The 21,722-nt window shown below is 32.9% G+C and overlaps 1 protein-coding gene across 1 annotated transcript in view; it reads left to right on the top strand.

Annotated features, from left to right (window-relative positions):
• Window positions 1–77: 77 nt before the first annotated feature.
• LOC133182643 (mitogen-activated protein kinase kinase kinase 11-like) overlaps window positions 78–21,722 on the top strand; it is a 30,326-nt gene continuing 8,681 nt past the window's right edge. Inside the window, exons 1-4 of the mRNA XM_061317489.1 lie at window positions 78–1,106; window positions 16,606–16,786; window positions 18,824–18,972; window positions 19,217–19,392. Of these exons, the coding sequence (XP_061173473.1) occupies window positions 389–1,106; window positions 16,606–16,786; window positions 18,824–18,972; window positions 19,217–19,392 (1,224 nt within the window). The 5' untranslated portion in view covers window positions 78–388. The remainder of the gene's footprint in view (window positions 1,107–16,605; window positions 16,787–18,823; window positions 18,973–19,216; window positions 19,393–21,722) is intronic.

Here is a 21,722-nt window from a genome sequence, read left to right as displayed (position 1 = left end):
TAGAAGAATAAGTATTTTGCTAGTTTTTTTTACGGAGGTTAATCAAATTAAGAAATATACCGCACCCCTTTTTGGCCCCAAGGTCAAAGTATTATAAGATGGCGGCTTTTCTGGGTCTCGGAAAGACAATGGTGTGATAATGGTAAAGCTGCTACAAAACAGGCGATTGACGCCATGATTTAAGCATTTAGGGAGAAAATCGTATTTAAAATGTGTTTAATTCATTTGGAATTTTATTCTTAGCGTAAGTTGATGGCTAAATTTGGGGTAGTTTTGACTTTCTTATACCTAGCACTTGCTGGATTGGTCTACCCCAAACTTCGCAAAGCACCATCAGTCTTGATGTTTCTTTTCAATGGACATCGTTTAGAGTTAAGACCATGTGCTAATGCCTAGTGCATTTTTGTCACTTTCATCTTCGATGGCATCGAGAAGAACAAATGTATACAACACAAAAGGTAGCAATGAGAAATATTGGACAGCAATATTTGATTATGAAGCCAAAAGAGAGGATGAGTTGACGCTTAGGAAAGGTTGTCAGGTGGAGGTCCTGTCCTACGACTCTCACATCTCTGGAGATGAGGGGTGGTGGACTGGTCGTGTCGGCAACAGTGTCGGCATTTTCCCCAGTAACTTTGTCACCAACAACCTCAATTTTAGCTTTCCTGAGGAAAAAATTATCCCAGATCGACCATTTGAAATTGACTTTAATGAACTACAATTGGAAGAAGTGATTGGCATTGGAGGGTTTGGTAAAGTTTATAGAGGTTTATGGAAAAGAGAAGAGGTTGCTGTCAAAGCAGCCAGACACGACCCTGATGAACCCGTTAGTGCAACCATTGAAAGTGTTAGACAAGAAGCCAAAGTGTTTTGGTTGTTAAATCATGTTAATATTGCTTCTTTAAAAGGAGTGTGCTTGAAAGAACCCAATTTATGTCTTGTGATAGAATATGCTGCTGGTGGATCTTTAAATCGTGTTTTATGTGGTCGGAGAATTCCTCCAGAAATATTGGTGCAGTGGGCCATTCAGATAGCAAGGGGTATGCACTATCTCCACGAAGAATCTCCAATACCTTTGGTGCATCGCGATCTGAAGTCAAGCAATAGTAAGTTTAATTCAGTGCCAGAAATGCAAGTTCTCTATATATTATATTTAAACCATACAAGTTAATATGCTTTGTCAGTTGCAAAAGGTGTAACAGGTCATAACCATATAACATGTATAAGTCATGTGTACAAGATAAAACAGTTAAGTTATCTTTATGCAAAAACACATACTCCAAGACAGTTATCATTTCAGTGTTTATTAATATGAAAAAACAGATCAAGTGATAATTAAAATGTGAAACTACATGTTAATTGTTTATTGATACTATACATCACATCCAGTATACTGGATTTTGAATGGTAATTATTTAAGGACACCTACTGATAAAGTGTAATGATTTTAATGATTTAAAGACTAACTTGAAGCTGAGTTTAAGCTATGTCTTACAAAGTGCATTCAGTACACTTGCAATACACCAAATCTGGGCAAATCATAGACTTAAGTTTTCATTTGTCATATATATTCACTTGAAAAGAATACGTGCATTGAATTTTCTAGCCTACACTGAATGCTTCATGTGTAATACATGTGAATCATTTACCATGTTTACAGACTAGGAAGTAGCAGACCAAAGTTTAATGAATCAGTAGTGAAAGTTTTAATTTGTCATTCAGATATCTCTGTCATTTAATTTTTTTAAAAAATGGTCGGTCATACCTGAAGTCTTTTTTGCTACTGCTGAGGTTTTACCCATTTAAAACAATTATTGTAAGGCCAAAGATAAAATATGTTTGTTGATGTTTATCCAACTGACCCTAATTTTATGCACCGACCCAAATATTTTTTTGTTGTTGTAAAATTTGGAAATTGGATGTCTGTATGTTTTCCTTCAAACTTAATAGCTTATAGGTCAAATAGTCATTTTTTAGTTGCTGTTTTTAGAGCTGTTAGGTAGAGTGTGTAAAAAAATATTATGCCTACAAGAAGAGAGCTACAAATTGTCTTTAAAAATTTGTATTACAAAGTTATGCCTAACTGAAAAAAAGGAATAAAAAATAAAAGCAAAATCCTAATTACTGGCCCTATTTCTTTAGCATGTAAACAAACACACTTTTTTATTCTTAGGCCTAATTGATTGATTGATGAGATCTTTGTACATTTGTTTTATTTCTGGAAACTTCTGCAATGCATGACATGGTCAGAATGTAACAGAATGTAACAGATGCAGACTGTTGCACATCATGACATCAGCAACATACTCAAAATGAATGACAAGAGAGGCTAAAGATGTGCCAAGGTTAATAAATGAAAAAAAAAATAGATTTAATTTGTCATGAATACATGAACTCAGTAGTCAGTACGTATCTATCATATTCATGTACTTTGTAAAGCATTTAAAAAAGACCATGTAGATAAGGGAAAAAATAATATACAGCTTCTGAACATCAGTTATTAAATTTTTAGTACATTATTTCAAAGTTAACCAATTAATTTCAACACGAATTTCCTATTTCCCCCACTCTCTCTGCTTTCTGTTTTAAGGGGGGGAAAAATATGTACAAATAATTCATCATAAAGTTGCCTTTGAAATTTAAGTTGGATTTCTTGGGAATTTTTCCAATTTTTCTCCTGTTTTGTACAGAGCAGGTGTGCATGTTTAACTGAACTCTGATCATTTCAGAGTGGCAAACAACCATTTAACAAGCTAAGTTTAAGAATGTTATCACCCACCATGTAAAAACGAGGAGCTCTTTTCAATGGGATGTATTTGTGTTTTCTACATACAATAAGCTATCTCTACATTTAGATATAGCTATTTGCATTAGGGTGTCACAATCTTAGACTCGGAGATCCTTTTACATGTTAAGCATGTTCAGTTAATTTGCAAAACCTACCAGTAATTATGGGAGAGGCAGGAATAGTTGATTAAATGAAGAGTATTACCAAAGCTCTCCCCCAAATATTTATATGGTACATGTTTTTGTAAAATTATGCAGTTTGGCTATTACTTGTTGGGTATTCATTGGTTTCAAGTAGAGAACTATAGGCTCTAGTAGCAAATGGAAACAAAGAATTAATCATTGATTTAATTTAGACATTACTAAAGTCTATATAGTTTCCTTACCTTACCCCTTGTTATGGAAGATGGTTACATATCAAGTACCGGTAAATGCTAATTCTTTGACATATATATATATATTGACACATATTTTTGTGTAACACTGGTTTGATATAGCAACAACTAATTTGAACAATTACCAACCCAGAAAGTCTTGCTTCAGGACAATAAAGCACTCTCCTACCATCTTATGTTGAACTCTGTGGGTGTGTTTTTAATTTTGGTTCCATACAGAGGTGAAAACGTATAAATACCCCCAGGCTGTGGCATTACCCCTACAAAAGTTTTCTTGGTGAGAACAAATGACATGGTGTTATCAAGTCTGAAACTTCCTATAATTTTTTTGCATGGGAGCAAAGTGATTCTTCAGTGAAGTTCAACGTTTGATTGTGTGTTAAATATTTATAATGTAAACAACTAGAGTAAGACATTCAGTTTTTTGCTCATAAATTAATACAAGATACTGTACTAAGAAATATTTATGAATGACAAGAAATAGAGTCGTAAATACCACATCATGCAGGCAAGTGAATTTTTTAATAAATTGAAGAATGTTAGATTTTGCATGCAGGTACATGCATGTTTGTACACAAACATTGATAAATGCATACTCCAGCAAAAATAATTTTATAACCTCTTTTTCATGTAAACCCGCAAAGAGAATTGAAAGTCTGCCAAGAAAAAAATTATGTTTTGAAGATCGGATGTGAGTTTACTAGATTTCTAGCCTTCCTTTATCACTTGGTGAATTCGGGCTGCCAAGAGTTCAAGAAATGACTACACAATTGTTTTAATGAGGCTTTTTAATTAAACTTATAAATCGAGTGCATTTTACATAGATATGTTTTAGTATTGATGATTTAGAGCCCATCATTTTATATTTCTAATTTTAAAAATAATGTATTACATGTACTTCTTAAATGTTGTATGAAATCTGATGATGTTGGGCATGGACTGGTTAACATTTACTTAGAAATGTTTTTTTTTTAAAAAACATTAATGATTATGATATAATGTACTTAATGCTTAAATTTAGCAGTGTATATCTAACATTATGTACTTTACATTTCTCCGTTCATGATGTGCATATAATCTTGAAGTTGGTTGAGTTTAATTGTGCTGGTACATTAATTAAATGCATAATCTAAAGCAACTGCTGCAAACGAACAGACTGCAAACTTCCTGCACTTTTACCGTTCATTTAAATAGCTCAGAAAATAAGTAGGTCAGTGTCAGTTTCATAGATCGCCTGTCATTTTCACTGACCCACAATGTACCTGATTCTCAGGCTCAGGTTAATTTACCCTAGTGGTGAAAACAGTAGAAATGCACTCAATAAGTACAGTCAGCTAATTTACATCTTACAATGAATATATAAACGAAGTGTTCCAATCTATTTACTTGTCAGAGAATTGTTATGGTAATAAATCATGAGTTCATTGATACATCTGTCAAAATAGACTGCATATAAATATATAATTAAATTTTGTAGGGTTTGATGTCTAATTTGTTTTCATTGGTCTTTTGAATGAAAATGAGAGGGTTAATCTTCAGTTTTAACATTTGTTCTGTATTTCAAAAAAAAAAAAGTTAAATCATTTTAAATTGTATCATAAATTCTTATCACACCTGTTTTAGTTTTGATTTTTCAGGTATATAATTTTTTGTGGGATTACCAAACATAAATTATTAATAATATTTGTTTGATATCTGCTTCACAGTTTGTAGCATCTGCATTTTAAGTCTGTCATTGCTGTCCAGTTATGATTTTTAAATTTTCTTCACATAAAAGTAAATCAGAATAATTTGTTCTGAGTAAGTCTGTCCTGCAGAACCAAACTTCATCACTTACTGCATTATATCTAAAAGTACAGAAATACCATGGCTTTCAGTTTGAAGGCTTCAAACTAGACCTCTTTCTACTTTGAAATGATCCATCCAATTTAACTTGTGTATTGACACTGCAGCAAATTGAAAGTTTACTTGCAAAAATGACCCTCACTTAGGAAAGGGATCCACCATAATTTGTGATTTTCCATTGTCTGCCATTGATAACTTAATGATGTAACTTTTGGAGCAGATTTAGATGCCATACTCATGTAATCTCTCAAAATAATGACAACTCCCTCATGCTTTTAACAGCAATGACCAAAATTAACTCTATTTATTTCGGTAGACTTTGAAAAACTGTGTCATACTTGATTTCAAGTTGTATATATCTATAACCTGACTTGAAATGGTTTGAAAATGTTCAAACTTTTAAAATGTTAAATATTTTCTTTCAAGCCAATTCAAAGTTTATTTGTGGTCATGAAAATTGAGGTTGAAGCACTCATTTTCAGAGTGGGTGATTTATTATATAGTTATCATTTTCTATCTAATAATGTAAATATAAGATTTAACATTGACCTTTGAAAATTATATATATTAGCTCTTGATCTTTTGGTTGACCTATTTTAATTATTAGACTTGCAAATAAATAAATAAAAAAAGAAGAAGATGTTTTAAATACCCATTAAATTTGACCTTGACCTTTCACCTTCAAATTGGCAAGTGATGCACATTTAGCTTTGTTACAGTTGGCTCCTTATAATGATACTTTTATCATTTTACAAGTAAGGAAATTGTAAAGAGATTTTTTTATACAACTATTACGAAACTTTAGAGAACTTGACCTTAATTTGACCTAAACATTTTTAAATGACTCTTTACTGTAGGGGCTAGGCTATGTTGTCACAAATCTTACAGAGCACTGCTATATGTTTCCAAGTCTTTGTAGTATAAACACAGGGTTTGCACATATAATCAAAGAAGCTGGAAAATATAGATTAACTTCATGTACAATTGAGACACTTACAGGTCTATTGTGACCTTGGTAGTGAAGTAGTAGTTTTTTTTATCCTCTTCACAATAACAAGGAAACTGTGTGTTAAACAATCTCAGGAAGGATGGGAGATAAAAATAGTAACAAGAAGAGGCAACAGAAAGAGAAACAGAGAATTGGGAGATTTACACACTGAGCATACAAAATCATTTAAATGTGAAGGAGGGAGAAACTCTGTTCCTCTACCTTGCTCCCCTGGAATTGGAGGAAAAGTGGGCTCTCCATGTCAGACTTAATTATACTTGTGGTTGTTTTCTTGCTGAGGAGGCTTCTTCTACCATGTTTACTGTACAATGTGGTGATGCTTGACCCACCCTTCATCTGAATTTGAATTGATTGTCTTTATTAATAAGTATTGCTTTTAATTTAGAGGAGTGCACTGCATGCATGTACACTATAAATCAGCAATTCTTTTGCCTATCATGTGTAATATGTATATTTTTTTTTTAATCAGTACATAAATAAAAGATATTGTGAACCTCAGATCATTGAAATGTAAAAAATTGAATCATATTTCAAGACAAAAATGATGAATGCCTACAAATTACATGCAGTTTCTATTCCTTTTTATGTCGAAAGTGATAACTCTAATTTTTAAATGGAATGTATGAAGTCATATCAGAAGAAACCCCCCTTCACCAACCCCCCCCCCCCCCTCCCCCAGTAGAAATGACTTTTATGGAGGAAATATAAGGAATGCATTAATATTCATTTGTTCATTCTGTAGTTAATCTAAATTTGAGCTTATGTGACCATGTTGTGTGTGTTATCATCTTGAAAATGTGGTAGCTGTTTGGATGACTGTTGTTTGAATTTGTCATAGAATTGCAAGTTTAGTACAGTAAACAATTTATAAAAAATGAAATTATTTTTCTTTATATGGAGCACAGAGTTAAAGTACTGAATTTATCCCTTTATACCGGTACATATTTTAAAGGCTGTAAAATAAGTGATTATATCAGAGTAGCATGGTGAGATAAGGATCTCTCCCATAACTGCATTAACCAGGTTAATGGAATGCAGTAAAATAAAATATTTTACTATGTATGTCCCTTATCAAGTAATGAAATCTTGATTTGTCTTTCATTTTACAACATTGTTTGTTTTTCTATATCGTTAATTCAGATAGTGAGGCCTCACATTAAATGTGTTATCGTAAGGATCGTGGGGAGTACATGGGAGTACATGTATTTCATGTCAGAATCTCTATCATCTGAGCTCTTGTTCTCTATGTTGTAAGTAGACAGCATCCATGACTCAAAAAGACTCATGCACTGTTTTCTAAGATCATCCCTGCATTACACATCATTTATACACAATGTGCTAACAATTACGTCAAATTATATCAGGGCGTCACGCTGTGACACTGAAAATAAAGATATATTTTGTCTGATATTATAATTGTGAAATGGAGTGGTAAAATTGCAGGTGTCCTGCCTTATACTTTAATGATAAATATACAACCATAGAATCAGAGAATTATCAGGGTTTTTACCTGGGCCTCTCATTAGGTTCAGTGGACCTTGGGTAAGCGTGCAGATCAAGTTTCGGTGGTAGTTCCGGGTCTATTCAACTCTATTGTGGGTGTACCATGTATATCAATTTTAAAGAGAACATGATTGATTCTAATCTGGGCTTTGATTTAGTGGGTCAGATTTGAAGATGGTCTGAAAATCATGTCAGCATGCAGGTATTTTTATCTGTTTTGGAAAATCCGATGGGTAGTGAATGTCTGTACCCCAACACCTTTCAAGTGAGTTCTTATTAGCCGTCCGACTTTTGGACCAATAAAAATAGACTTAATTTAAAGGTGCATTTTGAAGTTTTATATGCACTTTACATGTTGCATATAACAGCTGTGTCAGTCAATGTTTGGTGCAAATCAGTTGATAAAGAGTAGATATAGTACAAATAAGTTGATCAGGGGTATAAATATAATAAAAGTACATGAAGGTTGTGATAAAATTATCTAACAGTTCTGAGTTGTTTACATTTAAATTGAGTAGAAACTAGCATGGAATTTTTTTTTTTGTATTTTAATTTTGAAATCCAATTTTGAATGTGTAGTACAAAAAACAGTTTAGTGAAGTGTAGTGCACTTGACATATTCACAAGGGGTGGGGTTTGAGATGAAATGATGTAACAAAATCTCACCTCCATTTTTATTAGATTAGCTTGTTTGAAAGACCCATAGGTTTAATGTATGGCTTAATATATGGTATTACCTGTGGGTTTTTTTTTTTTTTTGGTAATTGTTTTTTTGATGATTTGTTTATTTTAAAGAGGGGATTTTATTATACATGTACCCCCATCAGGCCATTACATTTGGTTTTATCATGTATACTGTGGAATCTTTAGATTTCGTGGTGGCTCAATTAATATTCGTGGATTTCGTAGGTACCCTGCATTCACGAATTCAAATCCTCAATGAATTAATAATTTGGGTTTTAAGAATCATCCTTCCTTTTGTAGATATGAGTGAATACATGAAATTATGTCCCCTCGAACCTGTAAAATTTAGGCAATCCACGAAAATTGGCCCCCACAAATTTTAGTGATTCCACAGTATATGTTTTACATTTATATCTATAATTATGCTTCAAGTTCACTGTAGCCTGCTCTTGTGTCAACAACTTCTTTGTTAGCTATGGTACATGTATTTGGTATCCCATACATGTATTCTAATATCAATTGTACATATTTAATATTATACACCATAAATTAGAGCTGGGATGATGATACCTATTAACATATTAAATTATTGTGATATGAAGTTCTACAATACACATATCAGTACACTAACTTGTAAATATTTTGATGATTTATGTATTTTTATTATGACTTAGTCAAATATAAATGATATTAAATTTAGATTAAAATTTAAATTAAGGCCAAAAAAAATAATAGTCTTGTTTCCTGCTACCTGACCTACCCTATATTTTTGCATCCGACCCTAAAGTTTTTTTTCAGTTTTGGAAGAAAAAAAATTGGGAGTTTCCGGTATTTCATCGTTTTGTCAACGTAATCGGTTTCCGTGTTAACACAAAACAAGCATTTCATGAAATTCTTGTTTTAAAATATGAACTTTCATAAAATACCACTTCAGTTGTGCATAAAAAAGACATGAAATTTAATTTTAAAAGACAATATTGACCTGTGACATGTTTAATTTGATCTTGTATTAGTTCTTATCCAAAATATGCCATTGGAAAAAAATAAAATAAAATAATTTTCCTACCTACCTACCCTATTTTTTTTTTCAGGCTGGTAGCAGGAAACAAGACTATTATTTTTTTTTTGGCCTAATCCAAAGTTATTTTTACAAATTATTTCTAATAAAATAATTTTTTTAAAAATCATATATAAATTATTATGATGAGCGATGAAAACAGATAAAAACATATACTGTAAAATCACTTATTTTGGTCAAATTTCTTGTGCTTTGAGGGAAGAAAATACTTTAAAAAATCAAATTGGGGATTTCATTTTGTGGTTGGTAGATAAATATGATACCGAGTTTGAAATTCTAAACTTTTTTTGGAGGACTTTGTGGATCTCTTAATACCACAAAAGCAACAAAAATTAAACTCCCATGAAAATTAGTGATTTCACAGTAAGTGACAAAAGTAATCATCCGAGAGACCTTTGAGAGATGTGCTAAAAAGAGATGTCAACTCCAGCACAATTAAGGATTGGCACCCAACTTAATCTTGCCCCAGACATAATAAAAAAAGAGAGCAGCAAATCTCAGTTCTATTGCCAGAATATTGATGTAAAACTATCAGGATGTACCGTGATGGCATATATCTGGAGGTTTTTAGACAAGTGTTGTTTACGGCATGCCAATAAAATTTACAGATGGGAGAATAAAGAAATTTTCAGCATATTTTTCATGTAATAGGTGATCTTTTTTTGCATCTGCAGTGCTGCATATGTAGGTCTAAATGATAAGGAGGCTAATGAAACACAAAAGTTATGCTTTTTTTGTATGGCTATAGCTATGATGTTATTAGATTTATTCTTATGATATTTTACATACACAATTAAAATAAAAAGTTATAAAGAAAAAGGAAAGTCTTCAAAGCTTTCCAAAGAGATTGATACAAAGTGAAACCACAGTAGTTACAGAGTTGTTCCTGAGACCCGGGGGCCGGGGAATTTCCCCACCTATAATAATGTTATCCCCCAGCTACTGTGGTTTTCCTCTTCAACCCCTTGTTAGGGGAGGAACTCCAGATCCCCCTTCTACTTTTTTAAAGTTCCCCTCCTATTTCAATTCTTAGGGACAACCCTGAGTTAATAGTTAAAGTTGAGATATGGACACAATTCTTCTTTGACTACATGCAAAACAGAACATGTGTGTACACGAGCAAGTGCTTGTATTATTTTAGACTCTAGATCTTACTTTGGCTTCAGTTCTTTGTATATATATATATATATATATATATATATATATATATATATATATATATATGCATATAAAACTAAGTTTGACTGTGTAGAATAGATGGTTTTTGTAGAAAATCTTGGGATTCATGTGTTTGACTGTGTCCTTTGATGATAAGATAAACCTTTGCTAGACCCACTTAAGCTTGTTTCACAAACATTGCATTGTGTAATTATGCCTCTAACCCATTGACTGTAAGTCTGAACTAGTATATATATAAGAGCTACATAATATTGTACAAGATGCCCTTGAATAGTGGGATGTTTGTGGATGCAAAGAGATCATCAGTCTTGTCCACTTATCATTTCACAAGCATCAAAACAATTCTCGGCCATTGTTTTCCTCATTGTTAGAGGACCTACCATGTAATATTGCTTGACATCCTTTCTAGTTGCATAATTTTTTTAAATAAATTGACGTAGATGCTGGATTGTGTTTGCAACTAAAGAGGAGCAGATGAACTATAAAAATAATCTGAGACTTTTAATGGCACTGTGTACTTCCTTTAACCTTCTGGAATGTTTACAAGCACTACAACATGTACAATAAGAGCCCAATTTAGAAACTTAAGGAGCACATGTATTTTTATCTTACCAATTTATGGTTAACAGACCTTAAAAAGTAAAATAACACATGCATATGCATGAACAGGTATATTGTTCACATGTGTGCTAAATAGTCTTTTTTTTCCCCTTCTAAATGTGTTTTGAAAGACATTTTAAATATAGATTACATCCAACTGTATATCTCTTTGTATAATGGGGTCACAGTTTGTGAAAATGACACCCCTTGCTGGTGAAATATGTAGTAGATAGAGACAGGTCAGTGGAAATTCAGAAATGTCTGTTTGGGGGGAAAAAAGTTTCTGCTTCAAAACAACAGAGTTGGAGGAAAAAAGCCACAGACTGACAGTAACCAATAGACGATTTGTGAAGAAGATTGTCAACTTGCATATATACATATATTATGTGTATGAATTTCACTTCGGAATTTCAATGAATTTTTTTAAAGGGAATATTTAGATGAAAGTTTATATGTTAACATCTTCTTTGATTCATTTCTGTTTTTTTAAATGAAAGCATGCAGGCAGGGACATTCTGAAAAAAATACATTTCTATGGGACAAAGTGGTGTCTGTACAAAATCTCAGGCAAACTGGTTCTGTGTGTGTGTGTATTGGGCTTAAGTTTATATCCTTCTTGACAAATGTGGGTCAATACCGTGTCAGGATTGGGTTTAAAAAGTAAAGATAGTGGCTGCTTTTCTGTTGGCAAAGACTCTCTGATGTCCGTTGATAAGACTGAAGAAGTTTGTACTCGTTTTCCACTGATCATCCATAATGACTTGGTTATCATGTCAAAGGTGTAAATACTTGGGTCTAATATGATCTATTGACAAAAGAGATAGAGGTGGGGATCAGTTATGAAATGATAAGATTTTGTCTTGTTTTGATTTCATTGTGGAAAACAAACTTTTCTTCTTTTCACTGTTGGGTAAGACTGGTGTGGTTATCCTTACACTGGACAATGGTCAGGTGGTGTTGATTTTGTAAATATTTGCTTTTTAGATGATCTAGATTAAATGAGAATTTGTGCCAGACTTTTGGTGCTGCATATTGATCCAGCTTAGATGGAAGAAGGTTAAACTAAAAAACTCCTCAATTCCCCTCCCCCTTTATTACAAAAAAGGAAAACAAAAGAAACATGTATTGGACTTGTACCAATACTTTGAGGATTTTTCAAACTTTATAGGTGAAATTTGCTGAAGTTGGTTATTTATATTTTGCATCAGATGATGATGAACACACACTAATTTCTTCCCAATTAAAGCTATAAGCAAAGTGAGAGTGTTTTGATTGTTTCTTTTCTTTGGACCATATACTTTTGTCCTTTTATTAATATTGAAAAGGGGAGAGGGGAGGTAGAATTAGTAAACAGTTAATGAACCCCCTTCCTCCCCCCCCCACTCTTTTTGTGATTAATGATGTATTGAAAGTTAACCATTGTTGTGTCATTTTATTAATATTATGCATAATTCCTGTGTATTGAGATTTGTCCATGTATTTGTTATCATTTACTTTGTTGAATTAATATCTACCTCAGTAAACTGTAAACTTTATTTAGTTAGCTTGATTTTTTTCCCCATATTATTTGTTAGTGTTTAATCCAAAGCATAAGTACTGGTATATGGATAAGTTGAACACATTTGTTGCTGATCTTGCACTTTAAGAGGTTCAGTGTAGTATTGTTGCTGTCTGGTACAAGGATTGTCATTAATTTTGGGACTGCTGAGTTTCTTCATTTAGATAGAAAACCCCGTCAAGTTAAACAAGATCCCTACAGATAAAAGGGCATTTGGTTTTTCATCTGTTCTGACAGACCAAACAATGCAGTTCTTTATTATTGTGTGCTAAGGGTCCATACACAGTGATGCAAATGAACTTGGCACACACTGTCATAATGCTTTGGGGTAAATAATGATAAGAGTTCATAAATAAATATATTATTAATAGTTAAAAGATAAATGTTTGGGTTTTCCAGGGTTTTATGCTATATGAATTAGAAATGAATTGATGCATATATTACCGGGACATGACCATGACCTTCTGTACAAAATACATATTATAGTCTATTTGGTTTTCTTTTTGACAAAAATACATACAGGTAAACTTCGTTATCTCGACATCGACGGGACCATCGGAAAATGTCGAGATATCCGAGGTGTCGAGATATCAGAGTTGAGACTTGACATCCAAGATTTCACTGCATAACCAAACACATACATGTGTATAAGCTTATTATACGTACATGACTTCAATATAGACTGTAGGTCAACTTATTTCAGCAATCCCTCTATTTTTATTAAAAATCTAAGAAGTTATTTTTAAAAATCTTAATCTTATTTATAAAGCCTGTTCTTTCTCTTTATCGAAATCGTTCTAAATTTTTGTAGTTTTCCATCCAGCATTCGCGTGTTACTTGCTTTTTGTCAGAACAGGATACGAAATGCGCTCTATAAACTTCGAACCGAACCGTATAAACATGATAAAGTCGACATCCGAGATACTAAAACATATTAAATGCGTAATTTTTTTTTTTCTTATTTCATTCAGGAAGAATGTGCATTAATATTAATTTTTTAAGAGATTTGTGTATCTGAACTAACGTAGTGATATTACAGATGCATGAAATACGGATGATTCGGTTAATCGTGTCGTTAATCGGATTATTTCCTGTTGAATGCATTTTATGTACAAAATATTATTAGAACATCGTTTAATTCTTTAGTTTGAATTTATTCAATATGTTTATTATTCTTTGTAATTTAGTTATCTTTTTCAATTTTAAAAGTTATGTTAGGTTTCGACATAAATAAACACCTGTAAATTTAAGCAGAATCGTGTAGATTTATCAGTGATATTACCCAAACTGAACATTAAGCAATTAATGTTTCAAAGACGCCGAGGGGGCTTTGGATTCACCTACAAACACAGTCTATAGAATAATTAAGCAGCGTGCAGTCATAACATGGGTGTGAAAGGTGTAAATTTTTGACGACGTCGAGATACCCGGAGCCGTCCGTGCGTGACGATCGACCCTATCTGACAAACAGTTAGGTTCAGTGGAGCAGAAAATTGCCGATGTCGACATATACCAGGTAAATTTTGCTTTTGGGACTGTGAATATACGTCCAGATAACCAGGGTTGTCGAGATTACCGAGGTCGACATATCAGAGTTTTTGCAAATCATTTATATAGTAAGTACTGCTGGGACCGCGGACGGACGTCAACATATCCCAGGTTGTCGACACATCCGATGTCGAGATACCGAAGTTAACCTGTATTTTCATTTTGGAAATTGTTTTACAAACACATTATGTTTTTTTTTTCTAATGGATCTTTAAGTTGGGGGGAAGGGGCTAAAAAGTGGTATCAAATCTTACAAAATGCATATATCGATCAGCCTTTGGTTTTCACTACTGTGATTGTTTGGGGAATTTGCCTTTCTAAGCTCACCTGAGCTGAAAGCTCAAGTGAGCTTTTCTGATCACCTGTTGTCCTTCGTCCGTCCAACTCTTTGTCATCTGTCCATCCGTCCATCTGTAAACTTTTCACATTTTCAACTTCTTCGAACCATTGGGCCATCAACCAAAGTCAGTACAAAGCATCCTTGGGTGAAGGGGAGTTTAAATTGTTAAAATGAAGGGCCAACTCCCCTTACAAGGTTAGATAATCAAGAAAAGACAAAAATAGGTTGGGGTCATTAAAAAATCTTCTCAAGAACCACTGGACCAGAAAAGCTGAACCTTATGTGGAAGCATCCTGGAATAGTGTAGATTCTAAATTATTCAATTCATGGCCCCGGGGGGTGGGGCCACAATAGGTATTACAGGGGGGAAATCTAGTGAAGAACAGGAGGGCCAAAGTTACTCAGGTGAGCATTGTGACCCATGGGCCTCTTGTTAAGTAAACAGTCTGTGCCTGATGTGAGGCACTCACACTCACAGTCTATATCTGAAAAGACAGAATCAAATTTGTAGAATTAATAGCACCTTTTTTTTCTTAAGACCAGATCAGATAAGTGATTTTTTAAAAATCTTCATTAGAACAGCAGGGCCAAGGTGACTCAGGTGAGCATTGTGGCCCAAGGACCTCTTGTTTAAATCTGTTGCATTACTTTTCTACAATTAGATTTTTTTTTTTTTTACATGAGATAACACCACAAAAATTTACCTCCCAATTCCATAAAGTTTTACATAGGATTCCCTAAAAAGGTACACAGTTCTTGTTCCAGAAAGGACCATTTGGTCTACAGTGGACTTTTGTCTAGAATCAGATTAAGGTATTCCTAAAGTAAATTTAGCTAAACAAGCATATCAAATGACACTAATTATGCAGCACCAAATCATTGTACAGAAATGTGTGGAATTGAAAAAGAAATGAATGACCATGGAAATTAATTGCTTCAGTGTATCGTGTGTCAAAACTTATATGTGGCCTTTCAATTTTTTTGGTATACAGTTTTAAGGAATGCTGATGATTAGCAGTAATCCTTGCATATTTGTCAAGTGAATAGGAGAAATTTTACTGCTTCAGATCCTTGTGTTTGTACTTATATGGTATGATAGAGGAAAACACTTTGCATTTTAATACGAGAGAAGTTTCATTAATTGAAGATGTTGGTGAGTCATTGGATAGTTGTGAATATATTTAGCTGCAACTTTACGCAAATATGGGTCAGAACCAGACCTGACACTTAATGACGCAATTATTAATTTTCCATCCCATTAAAGTACAATTTTACAAGAAATTTATTGTGGAAAAAAAGGTGGATTATGCACATTATCTGCAGGTGCTATGCTTCATTGTTTTTTTTTGTTTTTTTTTGGATGTTCAATGTAAAGGTTTTAAAGAATTCTGGAAGATATCTAAAGTATTTGAATTATGGGTTCAAGTGTCTCTCTAATTGGCCATGCAATCTCGTATCTCAATCATGGTGATCAGCACCCCATTTCAAACAGATAAATTGGAAGTTCAAACACTATTTTTACGTCAAACTAAGATAGAATAGAAGTAGACACATGTTATTCGTAATTATTCTTTGTCAAATTTCATCAAAATATTTTACCTACATGGAAGAGATTCCTTCTGCCAAATATTTGCTTTATTTGCATTGTGATAGAAATGACAGAATTGCGGTTGAAGTTTTTTTTCATTCAGTGATTTGCATCTATAGCTAAATGATTAAAATTGTTCTTGTGGTTTTTGACAAAAATGTTTAATCAATCATTTGGGTATTTTTTATTTATTTTTTTTTAAATTGCCTATTGCTTTTGAAACTTATGTTTTTTGACATAATTTTGTGGACATGACCTTTGTGAATATAAAGATTTCCATACAGATGTTGAGCATTCCTTCAGTACAATTTACCATATATGCACATATTTAACTAGGAATCCTTAATTTTTGTTTGTGTTGATCCTGAATATATATGATTTAAAAACAGAAGAAAGTAAAAACAGATCAATCATAGAATAACAAATAATAATAGAATTTACAAATGATTTGAGTAAATCAGTGATGATATGTATATAAATATTTTTTACAGTCTTATTAAAGGAGAAGATTGAAAATGATAACCTGCAAAACAAAACCCTCAAGATCACTGACTTTGGCTTGGCACGAGAGGTCTCCAAAACAACCAGGATGAGTGCAGCAGGGACCTATGCGTGGATGGCTCCTGAGGTCATAAAGACCTCCACCTACTCCAAAAGCAGTGATGTTTGGAGGTAAATTCTAGCCAAAATGTATGGATGACCCCCAGAGGTCATAATAGCATCCACTTTCTGCAAAAACACAAAAATTAATGTACATTAACCATCAGCTGGATCCCACACCGTTTCCTAAAACAAAATATGTCAAAGTATATTTTCCACAACTTTCTTAACTACCCCCCCCCCCCCATTCCAAAGTCTATATGATTTTTCTTTTCATTGCATACCAGACCATGCTTTACTACCAAGTATTCTTACATGAAAAAATGAAATGATTCCTGTAATCTATGTGGATAGAGTCAAAGAGATATATGAATATATACTTAAAAAAGATAATTATGATTGATGTTTTAAAGTAGTGGAAATGATCTTGTAAGGCAATTATCACAATTTTCATGTAAAAATAGAAATGGATCATTCATTAGTTTTCCCATGTAAGCATAGTGATATGGATGTTTGATGGTGTATAAGAAAATTTATCATGTCAAAAACCACAAAGCACTTAAAAATACATGTTTATCTGTGCGTTGACGTCATGAAATTTATTATTGTCAGCAATATAAATATAGTAATAGGAATGAATCCTATGAGAATCTTGCAAAGATCAAGATATCATACATTTTTCAACATTGTGACAACTACATGTAGTAATAAGTTGTATGGGTTTTATATCCTCTTTTGCACATCCTATTTCTGTCTGTTTAGAAACACTCTCAGCACAAAAGGCCAGTGTTTGAGAATTGTGAATGTGGGATTTAATCCTGGAGGGCCTCTTTACTAGATACCTGCCTTGTCAGATGATATCACCTGTTTGGTTGGGGTGGAGTGTGGGTCCTGACTATACAAAGAAACTGAAGGGCAAAGATCTCTGCCTTGTTTTGTAACAAGCACTTCATAAAAAGACACCACTTTATTTATTTTATACAAGTCTTTATTGTGCACTCTAAATATAAAAACCCAGCAAATATCAGGTGTTTGAATGCTTGCAATTTCTCGACATTTTACAAGTTTACAGTTATTGAAGGTTATTTACCTACATGGCAAAGCTTTAATGATCTTGTTTTGACAAAATAGAATTAAAGCACATTAATGAACATTATTTTTATATCTTTGATAGCTTTCATAAAAATTTGATTGCTAATTAAAATCACAAGGACAAAAACATTCTGAAGTTAGTAATAAACACCAGTTTATAAAATAAAACATTTATTTGTTTTTATCACACTTGCCTTAAAACCCATTAATGTTTTTATGTTCTTGCCTTGAAAGTGGCTGGGGCAAAATAGTGTTTGTCATGTCCATCCTTCTGGCCTTCCATCTTTGTCATTATGCTTTGCAGTTAGATCAGTTTCTGATCAAAGAAAGATATTTTAATCAAAAATTTTTACACTGACACATCGTGGTGAGAGCTTTATTTTCTGACCTTGACCTCCCCTATGATTATTCCTCAGTTTGCATTTTGCCCAGTCTCAAAGAAACTGTACAAGAAATATTGACCATCCTTTTGACCTTAATTGACTTCATTGTTCGAAAGCACCTTATTATTATGGAGCAAAATTTAAATTTTTTTTTATTTTTGCCCCTTTTGCCCTTGTTGTTAGTGGGGATATTTAAAACGGATTGAATTCAAAAAGGCCAACATAAGATCTTATTAAGCAGAACTTTGTCTAGGTGAATTTAAAGCAGAGCAAAATTGTTTGCAAGCGTCAAAGGGCGAAAATAACCCTGTTTACAGTATAGAAAAGGAAATAGATAATATCAAAGTAATTTGACATCTTAGCAAGTTTTGACTTATTTACAGTCAAACCTCTTTATCTCGAACTTCACGAGACCAAGAAAATACTTCTAGATATCCGAGGATTCGAGAAATCCAGGGTAAAATACTTAAGAAATAAGAGCTTGGGACTTCAAAATCACTTAGACATATCCATGGTATTCGAGATAACCGTGTTCGAGATACTGAAGTTCAACTGTATTTAGTCTTACATTTTGTATTGTGATTTTTATAATAGTGTATGTGTTATGTTAAAACTTCCCCCTCATGTGTTTCAGTTATGGTGTTGTTCTCTGGGAACTGTTGACAGGAGAGACCCCCTATAAGGGGATAGATGCCCTAGGGGTAGCCTATGGAGTTGCTGTCAACAAGCTGACCCTCCCTATTCCTTCCACATGTCCAGGACTTTTTGCACAACTCATGTCAGGTGAGAATTCTTCAATATCAAATTTGCCTTTAATTGGTTCGTCAGTTTGTATCTCAGTTTGTTTTCTGGGCTGTCTCTCATTTCACAATTTTAATTTTCCCCATAAATTATGAATTGCATACAAAGTCAGAGGTAGTTAGCATGCATTCAATTTAACTGCCATCAAAGAGAATATTGTTTGTAAATTTATTCAAATTGTAACACAATAAAGACAATTCATTTTAATATTTTGTTAATTATCTAGATTGCTGGCATCAGGAGTCTCATCAGAGACCCACTTTCGCAGAAATCCTTCGCCGGTTGGATGAAATTTCAACCTCCCCATTTATGACTACCCCTCAAGAAAGTTTCCACACTATGCAAGAGGACTGGAGGCTGGAAATTGAGGAAATGTTCAATGAGCTTAGGAGTAAAGAAAAGGTAACTCAGATTTTGAAAGGGGAGATAATATCCATGTATGAGATTGATTTTGAGTACCAAATATTAAGAACTGGCAGTAAAGCTGATCAGTGCGGTAGTGAAACATCATCAGTATGTCTAACTATATTCTAGCTATTTTATCCTTTTTACGTCATTGGACTAAGTGTAAATTGATCTGACTTTACAAAGATGCATATATCAGAGAAGATTTTGGGAGTCTATATTTTGCATATTAATTTTGATTGGAAACTTCACTCTGACATACTAAAATAATACACTTTAAGTTCATTTCAATAATTTTTAAAACACCTACAAACAAAGATCCAGGATCTGATTGTAGGATAATTTATACTATTACTTTTCATTCTTCATAGGCATCGGAACCGGGGGGTGGGGGGGGGGGGCTTAGCCCCCCCTTTTTTTTTTTTTAAAGATAGACATAATATAGGCATTGAAAATTGGGGCTTACCTTTTTTGTTGGTTTAGCCCCCCACTTTCAATTAGCCCCCCCCTTTCAATTTGCTTCCGACGCCTATGTTCATACTCCAGTATACTGCTTATGATTGAATAAACTACAGAGCAACTCATCATATTGAAAACGGGTTTTAAATTAATATGTATAGAATTTTACTTGATTAAAAGATCATTCTGGTAGTTTTGATATAACTGAGGATGATGAGGTGATTTAGGGCTCTATTTTTAGCCGGAGTGCAGTAGTTATACACTTGAGAATGCTTTAATTGAATCAAATAATCAGCTTCAAATCTGAAGAGTCAAATTCTCGGCTTGTAGATTTGTAAACATCTTAAGGAGGAAAGGTTCAATGAGTTCATTTGAATACCATTGTACTACAAGTACTAGGAAGATCTTACAGATAAACGTTCACTAAATGTCTGTGTAGCAAAGTATGAGGCCTTATATTGTACAAAGAAATAGCTCTGTTTTCAAGATATTGAAGTCTAATTAGTTTGTAACTTTTTTTAAGAAAATGTTTTTTTAAAACTATTAATTGGGGAAAATCAAATAAAGAGAGGTTTTCACTTGCATAGTGTTAATTAACGTTCCCTTTTTGATTCAAATTGATAAACAAGTGTTTTAGCGAATAAGTTCTTCTATGCCAGGTATTTATGATGAAATTTTTATATAAGCTGGGCATAAAATGCTGAAATTTTATTGTTTTTTTTATATAGGTATCCTATATTTTGATCTCACTTCATGATCGTGTTTATAAATCAGGGTTATATGTACTTGCTGTAACATACTGTGGTTTTTGGGCAGTACATTTTATTCTATTATGAAACATGGATTATACAATGAATATACAAGAAAGAAGTTGCTTATACACCATAAGATGTAAAAGATGATAGATCGAATGAACAGTATGCCAAAACCAAATTTAAAATTGATGGTTATAGTAACTAATCTTTATAGAAATAAAAGTAATATACTTATTAGGGAACCAAAGCCATCAAAGGATGATGATACCTAGTAATTAGATAGTATTGTCAATCAATAAATTGTAAGGCTCTTAAAACAATAGGCCATGAATAATGTAAATAGAACATACAGAATTGGGTGTTAGAAGGCAGAGATTTCACAGAGGAAAAACAGACTTAAGACTCTCATTGATTAATCACTGAAAATCCAGGATGTTTTTCAGGATGTAGTCTTCATTTTTGCTGAGACAAACAAATTGAAAAGAAGGACGTTGAAAAGAAGGACGTTTATTACATTTTTTAAAGTTTTCCCTGGTTCAATAAATTATAGGACAGTAGCATTGGAAAGTTCGTTGAAACTTCTTTTTTATATTTATGTAAATAATATTTTTTTAAGTAAGGATGAATCTGTGTGGGCTCTTTGTGCTGAAAAGTAACAAATAAAGTAAATTGATATTTTATTTCTATCTCATGTCAATTTCACTTGATAGAGATAGCAATATATTGCCCCCTCATGTTTACTGTAGACATTTATAACCACATATCAGTGATTCCTATATCAGGGCTCCAAATACAAGTTTCATGCAATTCACTTAGACTTTTTTTTTTGCTTCATCATTCATTATGCTAAGTAAATCATTTAGATTAAGGTCTTTTATGAATTAATTTTGGGCTTCATTCAAATTTGTATGAAGTATATATGGTCAGATTGAACAATATGGTTGCAGTAGGGTTAACCTGCAGTGAATAAGATTATTATTATACATATAATTATTGAACATGTATTAAGTATTTCTCTTCATTCAAAATAGTCCAGTCCAGTGATTGCTATATGAATATTTTAATTGTAAAATGAGGTCAGTAGACAGATTCAGTGCTTTTTATCAGATTTAA

Source organism: Saccostrea echinata, unplaced genomic scaffold (assembly GCF_033153115.1).
Source record: "Saccostrea echinata isolate AGI-Se365-2 ecotype Australia unplaced genomic scaffold, CSIRO_AGI_Sech_v1 ptg000009l, whole genome shotgun sequence".
Classification (NCBI taxonomy): Eukaryota; Metazoa; Mollusca; class Bivalvia; order Ostreida; family Ostreidae; genus Saccostrea; species Saccostrea echinata.
This window is presented reverse-complemented; position numbering and strand designations above follow the sequence as displayed.